Raw genomic sequence first — 10199 nt, 5'->3', positions numbered from 1 at the left:
TATAAATTATAATTTAATAATTTGTTATAATATGTAACTATAATTAGTTGTAATTATATAATTACAATTATAATTGGTTAAAATTACAATATGTAATTATGTGTGTATGATCATGTTATAATGGGTAGAATTAACACAATTATAATTATTAGGGTTATAGTTATATTAAGGTTCTACTACTAATTATAATTAATAATAATGGTGTTACAGTTCTACGCATTATATTATCATACACATAATTACACACATGTATGATTAACTCACATTGTACGTATGAATCACCTATCGATATTCCTGTTCTTGCAGACTCAGTGCTCAGTGGGCACTGGCCCTTTGCTCCTTTGCCAGAGTCTGTGGTTCTCCAGGATCATGAACTTGGTGACACCTAAAGGCCCTTGGCCTTTCTGTTTTTTATACTCAGTCTCAGGAAGTTGTCCAGTCTCTGCGAAACCCAGCTTTCCCTCTATTCCACACCTGCAGCACAATGCAGCCAGAGAAGAAGAGATCTCAAGAATCTCCCGAAGTGTCCACACTGTACGGGGTCTCTCATCCTCGCACAGCAATCCTCTGGATTCCCGCAGTCCTGCCTACAGCTGCTCAGGTAACATCTCTGCGTGGTTATTCGATAGGCATCTCAAGCTCCTATATCCCCAACCCAAACTCTTTTCACCCAGACCCAGCTCTGCCCCCAATCTTCCCTGTGTTGGAGAATGGTCCCACCCTTTACCTAGCTGCCAACCGCACCCTTTGGGAGGTGTTCTTGGTACCCTCCCTCCTAAACCACCTTGAATCTATCAACAGACCCCATTGGTTCTACCTTCCCATCTATCCCGAAATCCTACCACCTCCCCGGGGGCCACTCTCTCCTGGTCGATAGGAGTCCCATCTCTTGCTCATACTGGTATTTTTGTCCCGACTGTAGTCTACCTGTCAACAGCAGCCTGCACGATCTTTCAAAGTAGGTCAGATTAAGGTCATGTCCCACTTCCAATCCAAGGATGACTTTCTATCTCACCCCAGACAAAACAGATTTCTACACAGCCCAGCATGTCCCAGGCACCTCCATCTCCTCCCACTATCACCCTCACTCACTTTACTCCAACCATGCTAGCTTCCTCCTTGTTCTTCCAACATACTGTGCTCATTCCAACCTCACACCTTTTTTTGAGACAGAGTCTCACTGTCGTCCAGGCTGGAGTGCAGTGGCGCGATCTCTGCTCACTGCAACCTCCAGCTCCCGGGTTCAAGCAATTCTCCTGCCTCAGCCTCCTGAGAAGCTGGGATTACAGGCACATGCCACACACCTGGCTAATTTTTGTGTGTGTATTTTTAGTAGGGATGGGGTTTCACCATGTTGGTCAGGCTGGTCTTGAACTCCTGACCTCGTGATCTGCCTGCCTCAGCCTCCCAAAGTGCTGGGATTACAGGCACAAGCCACCGTGCCCGGCCCAACCTCAGGCCTTTCACTCTGCTGTTCCTTCTCTGCATACTGCTGCCTCTCCTTGCTTCATCTGAGTCTCTAATTTTAGTATCACCTCTTCAAATAGGTTGGTGAGAGAAGACCCTGCTGGGAAATCAACCCCATCCCTGATCTACCACCCCAGCCCTGAGGCCTTGTTCTCTCTCTGCTAAGAGCGCACATATGGGTTGACCAAAAAATTCATTATTTCCTGGGGTCCTTGTGGAAATTAATTTTCTTGGCATAAACTCCAGAGATGGAATCAACAGATCTAGGATGCTACTCAGAATCTGTTTTAGAGAAATTCCTGGCACACAGTAATTACTCAGTGAATGTTACTTTTTAATAATGTAAATAGATAGCAGTTGAAGAAACCGTTATTCTCGATATCTGCGCCCATAGAGTCATTTCTAGTAACGGAACCAGGGAAAACTTACTCCAGTCTCTCTAAGGCACACTTGGGGTGAGTCAGGGCCGCACACAGCAGCTTGATGCCGTCATCTTGGAGCTGATTAAATCCCAGGCACAATCGAGTTACGTGTTGGATGCTGGTGACAAACAAGGCCAGGTCCTGACAGCTGGCCGCCGACAGGTTACATTTCTCCAGGCTGTGGAAGTTGCAGGTACAAGGTGAGCCTCAGCCATGATGCCCAGGTTCCTCTACTTTTCTCTCTCAACCCCTTAACCCCTGAGACCCAAACATTATGGGAAGATTAAATTGGATAAAGAACAAAAGCTTAAAGCAGAAAAAGGGCCAGGCGCAGTGGCTCACACCTGTAATCCCAGCAGTTTGGGAGGCCAAGGTGGGCGGATCACCTGAGGTCAAGAGTTCAAGAGCAGCCTGGCCAACATGGTGAAACCTCATCTCTACTTAAAAAAAAAAAAAGGCTGGGCATGGTGGCGGGCACCTGTAGTCCCAGCTACTCAGAAAGGCTGAGGCAGGAGAACTGCTTGAACCCAAGAGGTGGAGGTTGCAGTGAGCCAAGATTGCACCACTGCACTGCAGCCTGGGTGACAGAGGGAGACTCCATCTCAAAAAAAAAAAGGTGAGTCAAGGTAGGATTTTCTCAGCCCTGTTGAGGTGCGGGCTGGATCACACTTAGTTGCAGAATGACAGGACCACCCTGTGCATTACAGGACGTCAGTAATAACCAGCCTTTACCCACTAGGTGTTACCCACTGGTAGCATCCCCCGCACCATCAGGACAACCAAATATGTTGTCCACGCATTGCCAGATATCCCCTGGGGGAAAAAATCAAATCATCCCCAGTTTCAACTAATTTAACAGAATTCAGTTGAAAACCCCTAGATCTGGGGAGGATAGAAGAAGCCTAAGGAGATTATGCAAAGAAAGGCGCCAGGTGAGATAGCCATGATCAAAGTGAGGGGAAAGCTGGCTGGAACTGAGACCTAAGATGGTGGGAAGGAAGAAGAGGCCAGGGGCAGTGGCTCACGCCTGGAATCCCAGCACCTTGGGAGGCCAAGGCGGGTGGATCAACTGAGGTCAGGAGTTGGAGACCAGCCTGGCCAACATGGTAAAACCCCATCTGTACTAAAATTATAAAAATTAGCTGGGGATGGTGGTGTGTGCCTGTAATTCCAGTTATTCTGGAGGCTGAGGTGGGAGAATTGCTTGAACCCAGGAGGTGGAGGTTGCAGTGAGCTGAGGATAGATGACCAACAGACAGGCAGAGAGACAGACAGAAACAGAGACAGACAGAAAGAGAGACAGAGAGACAGAGATATAGAGAGATACAGAGATACAGAGAGACAGAGAGAGAAAGAGACAGAGATAGAGAGATAGAGATAGATATATATATATATAGAGAGAGAGAGAGAGGGATAGATAAAAAAAGAGAAAAAGGATAGAGAGACAGAGATAGAGAGTGATAGATAGATACAAAGAGACAGACACAGATAGAAAGATAGAAAGACAGAAACATAGATAGATACATAGAAACATAGAAAGAGATAGAGATAGAAAGAGATAGAAAGGGATAGAGAGAAAGAGATAGAAAAAGATAGAAAGAGATAGAGATAGAAAGAGATAGACATATAAAGAGATAGAGATAGAAAGAGATAGAGATAGAAATAAAGATAGGAAGGAAGAAAGGAAGGAAGGAAGGAAGGAAGAGAAAGAAAGAAAGAAAGAAAGAAAGAAAGAAAGAAAGAAAGAAAGAAAGAAAGAAAGAGAAAAAGAAAGAAAGAAAGAAAGAAAGAAAGAAAGAAAGAAAGAAAGAAAGAAAGAAAGAAAGAGAAAAAGAAAAGAAAGAAAGGAGGGAGGGAGGGAGGGAGGGAAAGAAAGAAGGGAGGGAGGAAGGAAGGAAGAAAGAATGTCAATGTTACAAGTAAAGAGTAGGGGGATCCCCGAGGTTCCCCAAAGCATACCCCACTGCCACCCCCGCTGTGCCACCCCAACTTGCAAGGAAGATGCTTTGAGAAGGTCGCAAGACTTACGACAGCTCCTTCAGGGGACACATTGGTAGCGTGGAGGACTCCCTCAGGCTTTTCACATCAGAGAGATCATTGTCCCCCAGGCTGAGGAAGTTGAGACTCGTGTTCTCAGTGAGTTTGAGAAAGAGCTGACAAATCTGGTGGGTAAGGCCACAGGACTCCAACCTATCACAGAGACCCCGAGACAGACCGTTACTCTTCAAAAGAGCGATCTGCATTTACAGACCCCCCTGCTCCATGAATGAAAGCTTTCTCCCTCTGCCTCATCCCTTTCAGAGGTTGGATGGCCTATGTGTCAATGCTACTCAAAGTGTGGTCCATGATCCAGCAAGGGCAGCATGACATGTAGCCTGTTAGAAGTGCTCATTCTCAGGTCCCACCCCAAATGTGCAGGATCTCTGCAGTTGAGTTCCTGGAATCTGCATTTTTTTTCTTTTTTTTGAGTTGGAATCTTGCTCTGTTGCCCAGGCTGGAGTGCAGTGGCACAATCTTGGCTCACTGCAACCTCTGCCTCCCAAGTTCAATCGATTCTCCTGCCTCAGCCTCCTGAGTAGCTGGGATTACAGGCATATGCCACCATGCCCTACTAATTTTTGTATTTTTTAGTAGAGACGGGTTTCACCACGTTGGCCAGGCTGGTCTCAAACTCCTGACCTTGTGATCTGCCCACCTGGGCCTCCCAAAGTTCTGAGATTACAGGCATGAGCCACCGTGCCTGGCCTGGAATCTGTATTTTAAAACACCCACTAGGTCGGGGCAGGCACAGTGACTCACGCCTGTAATCCCAGCACTCAAGAGGCCGAGGCAGGCAGATCGCTTGAGTCTAGGAGTTCAAGACCAGCCCGGCCAACATGGCAAAACCCCATCTCTACAAAAAGTAGAAAAATTCACTGGGTGTGGTGGCACACACCTGTGGTCCCAGCCACTCAGGGGCTGCGGTGGAAGGATTGCTTGAGCCAAGGAGACAGTGGTTGCAGCAAGCGGAGATTGCATCACTACATTCCAGTGTGGGCAACAGAGTGAGACCCTGTCTCAAAAACAAAACAAAATAAAAAATAACCTCCCCCAACGTGAGGCTGATATACATTAAAATTTGAGAACCACTGCTCCACACATAGGAACATTTTCCTTTGCTCATCTTTCTCTGTCTCCTTTTGCTAAAATGCTGTGTACTGTCAGCCCTCCCAATGGATCATGGAAGCAAGGGGTGGTCTTGCAACCCCCCTTGGCAGATCTAGGGAGCCAGAGACTTACCACAGATACTTGAGGTTGCAAGCTGAATGTTTCAAAGCTTTAAGAATCAGGGGGACAGTCGCTCCCAGCTTGTTAGAGCTGAAGTTCAGATGGGTCAGCTTGCTGTTACCCTGAAGGACAAGAATGAGGTCCTGCAGAACCCACTCGGGAGTTACCGATTTGCACCTGAGGAAGGGAAGGGACATGAAAGCTGGATTGGGGGAGAAGACTGGTTTCCAGCATCCCGTCTGCCTCCTCACCCTGCCTTCTACCACACGCACTGCCAAGGTTATACAGGGTACACAAGGCATCTAAAACCACGCTGAGCCATGGTACTGGACCTTGAAAATGAAAACTAACGTATACTCCCCCCAAATATCAGTAAACTCGGTTGCATGTACGAAGCGAGGAATCCCTCCCTCCCTCTCAGCCTCTCCTAGAGATCTGCCATGAAAAGGGCCTGGGGCCACCTACTCTTGTAGGAGTAGGTGTATTGTATGTGTGACCCCCCGCGACACACATACAATCCAACCTAGAAAGAATAACTCAAGCCCAGCAAGAATAACTCTCTTGCATTTTCTTGAACTTCTTTCTCCTTATCTTGAGAACTAAATAAGACCAAAATTTTAATATTAAAAGAAAAATTTAAAAAGAAGACTGCCCAATCCCATTACTGGGTATACGCCCAAAGGAACATAAATCGTTCTATTATAAAGACACATGCACATGTATGTTCATTGCAGCACTATTCACAATAGCAAAGACAGGAGATCAACCTAAATGCTCATCGATGATGGACTAAACAAGAAAATGGGGTACCTATACACCATGGAATACTATGCAGTCATAAAGAAGAATGGGATCATGTCCTTTACGAGACCATGGACGGAGCTGGAGGCCATCATCCTTAGGAAGCTAATGCAGGAACAGAAAACCAAATACTACATGTCCTCACTTATAAGTGGGAGCTAAATGATGAGAACACATGGACACAGAGGAACACCGGGGCCTGTTGGAAGGTGAAGAGTGGGAAAAGGCAGAGGATCAGGAAAAATAATTAATGGGTACTGGGATTAATAGCTGGGTGATGAAATAATCTGTACCACAAACCCCATGACACACATTTACCTGTGTAACAAACGTAGTTGTACCCATGAACTTAAATGTATTTTTAAAAAACAAATGAAGGCCACAGGCCCCTATGCCTGCCTCTCATGAGTTTGGTCCAGCTCGCTCAGTACCACTGAGGTTTGAGGAAAATTCTGATCAAACCTTTCACTCTTAACTGGCTGAATCAATGCACGCATCTAGGCTTTAGACCTGGAAAAGTAAGACCTAATGGTGGGGGAAAACCAAGGTAGAATTCACTGGCCTAGATGCCAGATCATTCAAACAAATCCCACCTCAGATTCAACGCTATGCATTTCTCTATAGTTTCCCCCCCTTAATTGTTATGCAAGGCCCACCTCCATTTGCTCATTTCTTCCTATTTTCTTTTTTTTTTTTTTTTTTTTTTTGAGACGGAGTCTCGCTATCACCCAAGCTGGAGTGCAGTGGCCGGATCTCAGCTCACCGCAAGCTCCGCCTCCGAGGTTCACGCCATTCTCCTGCCTCAGCCTCCCGAGTAGCTGGGACTACAGGCGCCCGCCACGTCGCCCGGCTAGTTTTTTGTATTTTTTAGTAGAGACGGGGTTTCACCGTGTTAGCCAGGATGGTCTCGATCTCCTGACCTCGTGATCCGCCCGTCTTGGCCTCCCAAAGTGCTGGGATTACAGGCTTGAGCCACCGCGCCCGGCCTATTTCTTCCTATTTTCAAGCCAGATCTGAGACCCTGTCATTCATTCCTCCTTGGATCATATTAGCAGGGGACCAATACGCTTCCGTTCGCAGCTGTCCTCCAGCTCTGGAGAGGACACTCCATCTGCTCACCTTTATTTTAAAAGGTTTTTTTCTTTTTAATTCACATACTTTTTCCCTTTCCTGCAGCTCATCTTTCTCCGTAATTCATCCCAGGACAAGCCTAGGAAACTCTGGTGTTGCCTCCAAGAGGAAGGACATACACATCAAATGCAGCGGTATGCTGATAAATGTTACCCCTGGATCTCCAGGAAAAAAAAAAAAAAAAAGTCCTAATTTATAGCTTTGCCAATTTCTGTGGTGTAAATTCTCCAAGCCGGTCATGGCCAATTTCAAGCTGCCTACTTGCTGTCACTAAACAGAGTTACAGAAGACAGGTACACACACAAGTGGCTCTCACCAGCTTGTAGGAGCTGGCTCCAACATGTCACTGGACAGAAATAAATGTCCAGAACTGGTAACAGAAGTGCTGACGGCTTTCTTGATATCATTTGAACATACTAAGTACATTCTCCTCATGGTGCCTTCTATCTTGTTTTCTCGTCTTGGAATGTTTTCCCCCAGGTATCCACAGACACAGTCCCTCCTCCTTCCCTACATCGAGTCACGTCAATCTTTACCCAAATACCTTTTCAGTGAGGCCCTTTTGCCTTTCCTACCGAAAAAATGCAAGCCACCTTCCTCCTCACGCATCCTTTCTGAGCCCCCAGGTTTCTTCAGGAGATGCCACCCTCTTGGGTCCTATTCTGATCATTTTGTTTGCTTTCCTGACACAATGTAAGATCCCTGACAGCAGGAGTCATCTGTTGGCTTCACTGCTAGAACCTCCGAACCGAGAACAGAACCAGGCACACAGGAGATGCCCGGTACTCACGGAAGGCAGCAGTGACCCATCAGACACGACCTACTGTTGCTTAAGACACGAAACAGTCTCCGACTACACGTGTCTGCAGCTCCTCTTGAGTGCTTTGACTCCACCATACCCTTGAGGTTTTCTACTCCTTCAAATCCAGCTCAAAACAGCAGGACTGAGGCCCCAGGGAAAAATCACTTTGTCTACAGGTACCTCTCGCATGAGATCATTCGTGATAGATCGGCATTTGAAAATTTCAGCCTACTTTGCCTAAGTAGCAGTTTCATAAATACAAGCGCAGTTTATTGTATCCACCTGAGCACCTAGCTGGCCTTCTGGCAAATAGATAGCCAGAGGTTGGATGGCCTGCATGTCAACACTACTCTAAGTGTGGTCCACGATCCAGCAAGAGCAGCATGACATGGTAGCCTGTGAGAAGCGCTCATTCTCAGGTCCCACCCCGAACGTGTGGGATCTCTGCAGTTGAGCTCCTGGGAATCGTTTTTTTTTTTTTTTTTGAGACAGTGTCTTGCTCTGTCACCCAGGCTGGAGTGCAGTGCCGTGAACTCGGCTCACTGTAAGCTCTGCCTCCCAGATTTGCGCCATTCTCCTGCCTCAGCCACCTGGATATCTGGGACTACAGACGCCAACCACCAACCCCGGCTAATTTTTTGTATTTTTTAGCACAGATGGGGTTTCACCATGTCAGCCAGGATGGTCTCAATCTCCTGACCTCATGATCCAGAGAAGTTGTACTTCTCAAAAGAGAAGCACTCATCAAAAGAGAGAAGGTGGGTGATTCTCCCAGGGTATCCTCTTGAGCTGCTGGCATCTCACACTTACGTCAGTTTCTGGACGTTGCATCTTGGATTTTTCAGTGCAAGACAGAGACCCTTCACAGGGGAAGCATGAAGTTTGCTGTTACTCAGGTCTAGCTCATGCAGATTCTCATTCGTGACCAATGTAGAACAAATACTGTTCCATGCATGCATCCTGGAATCAACCTTGCTTGTCCTTCATGAGGGAGAGAGAGAACACCATAACAGCAAATTAGCCTCAAGCAGCACCTGGAACACAACCTATGGGACACAGAAAGAAGCCCTAACAAAATTATTACAATTTTCCTAATGGGGCTGGGTGCAGTGGCTCACGCCTGTAATCCCACCACTTTGGGAGGCCAAAGCAGGAGGATCACTTGACGTCTGGAGTTTGAGACCACCATGGCCAATGTGGTGAAGCCCCATCTCTACTAAAAATACAAAAATTAACCAGGCGTGGTGGTGCATGCCTGTAATCCCAGTTACTCGGGAGGCTGAGGCAGGAGAATGGCTTGAACCTGGGAGGTGGAGGTTGCAGTGAGCTGAGATCGCACGATTGCACTCCAGACTGGGTGACAGAGTGAGACTCCATCTCAAAAAAAAAAAAAAAAAAGACCAGGCATGGTGGTGCACGCCTGTAATCCCAGTTATTCGGGAGGCTGAGGCAGGAGAATGGCTTGAACCTGGGAGGTGGAGGTTGCAGTGAGCTGAGATTGCGCCACTGCACTCCAGCCTGGGCGACAGAGCAAGACTCCATCTAAAAAAAAAAAAAAAATTTCCTAATGCAGTGGGCACTGAATGTTATTAAGAGTAATCGAGCATTAAAGTCATAAATCAAGGTTTTTATTTCACAAGAGATGAGGGAAGTAAAACAGAAGAAACATTTCTTAAGTACCTAAAGGGTATATGCAGTTATACCCTGCAAGCCCACAGTTGCAGCACTGTTAAGAGTCATGTTTCCAGTTTTGGCGGGGGTGGGTGGGAATGGGGCAGGGGAATTGTGAACACACACGTCCATTTTCAAATAAAGATTTCTGGGGCCCATCTCATATCTGCTTAATCAGAATATCCCCAGGATAGGAATTGAAAACTGAAATCAATGTGCGGTTTAATGTCCCTGTACTCAGCCATCTGGGACGAAACATACAGGCCTGTTTTTGTGCCATATAATACTGGAATTGGACAAAAACACTTTCACTACCTGCTCCAGGAAAGAGCTGCTCTTGGTAGATAAGACTAGGAGCCAACTTCCTGACTTACGTACCCATGCTAATCCTCAACACTTGCTTCAAGACTCTGGCCTATCGATGCAAGGCAGTCATCTGAAACTCTGTCCAATCCAAACCAATTCTGTATCTTTCATTACCCACCCTAAAACTCACCCACCTTAAAAATCATCCAGCTCGGCCGGGCACGGTGGCTCAAGCCTGTAATCCCAGCACTTTGGGAGGCCGAGACGGGCGGATCACGAGGTCAGGAGATCGAGACCAGGCAGTCATCTGAAACTCTGTCCAATCCAAACCA

General features: G+C 46.7%; 1 protein-coding gene across 1 annotated transcript in view; it reads right to left on the bottom strand.

Annotated features, from left to right (window-relative positions):
- NLRP13 (NLR family, pyrin domain containing 13) overlaps positions 1-10199 on the bottom strand; it is a 39267-nt gene that overhangs the window by 7230 nt on the left and 21838 nt on the right. Inside the window, exons 5-7 of the mRNA XM_011932571.1 lie at positions 8701-8871; positions 5169-5333; positions 1897-2067 (exon numbers count right to left, since the gene is read on the bottom strand). Of these exons, the coding sequence (XP_011787961.1) occupies positions 1897-2067; positions 5169-5333; positions 8701-8871 (507 nt within the window). The remainder of the gene's footprint in view (positions 1-1896; positions 2068-5168; positions 5334-8700; positions 8872-10199) is intronic.

The sequence above is a fragment of the Colobus angolensis genome, unplaced genomic scaffold (assembly GCF_000951035.1).
Source record: "Colobus angolensis palliatus isolate OR3802 unplaced genomic scaffold, Cang.pa_1.0 Scaffold96, whole genome shotgun sequence".
NCBI classification, from domain to species: domain Eukaryota; kingdom Metazoa; phylum Chordata; class Mammalia; order Primates; family Cercopithecidae; genus Colobus; species Colobus angolensis.
Note: the sequence above shows the minus strand (reverse complement) of the source record. Positions and strands in the feature narration are given on the sequence as shown.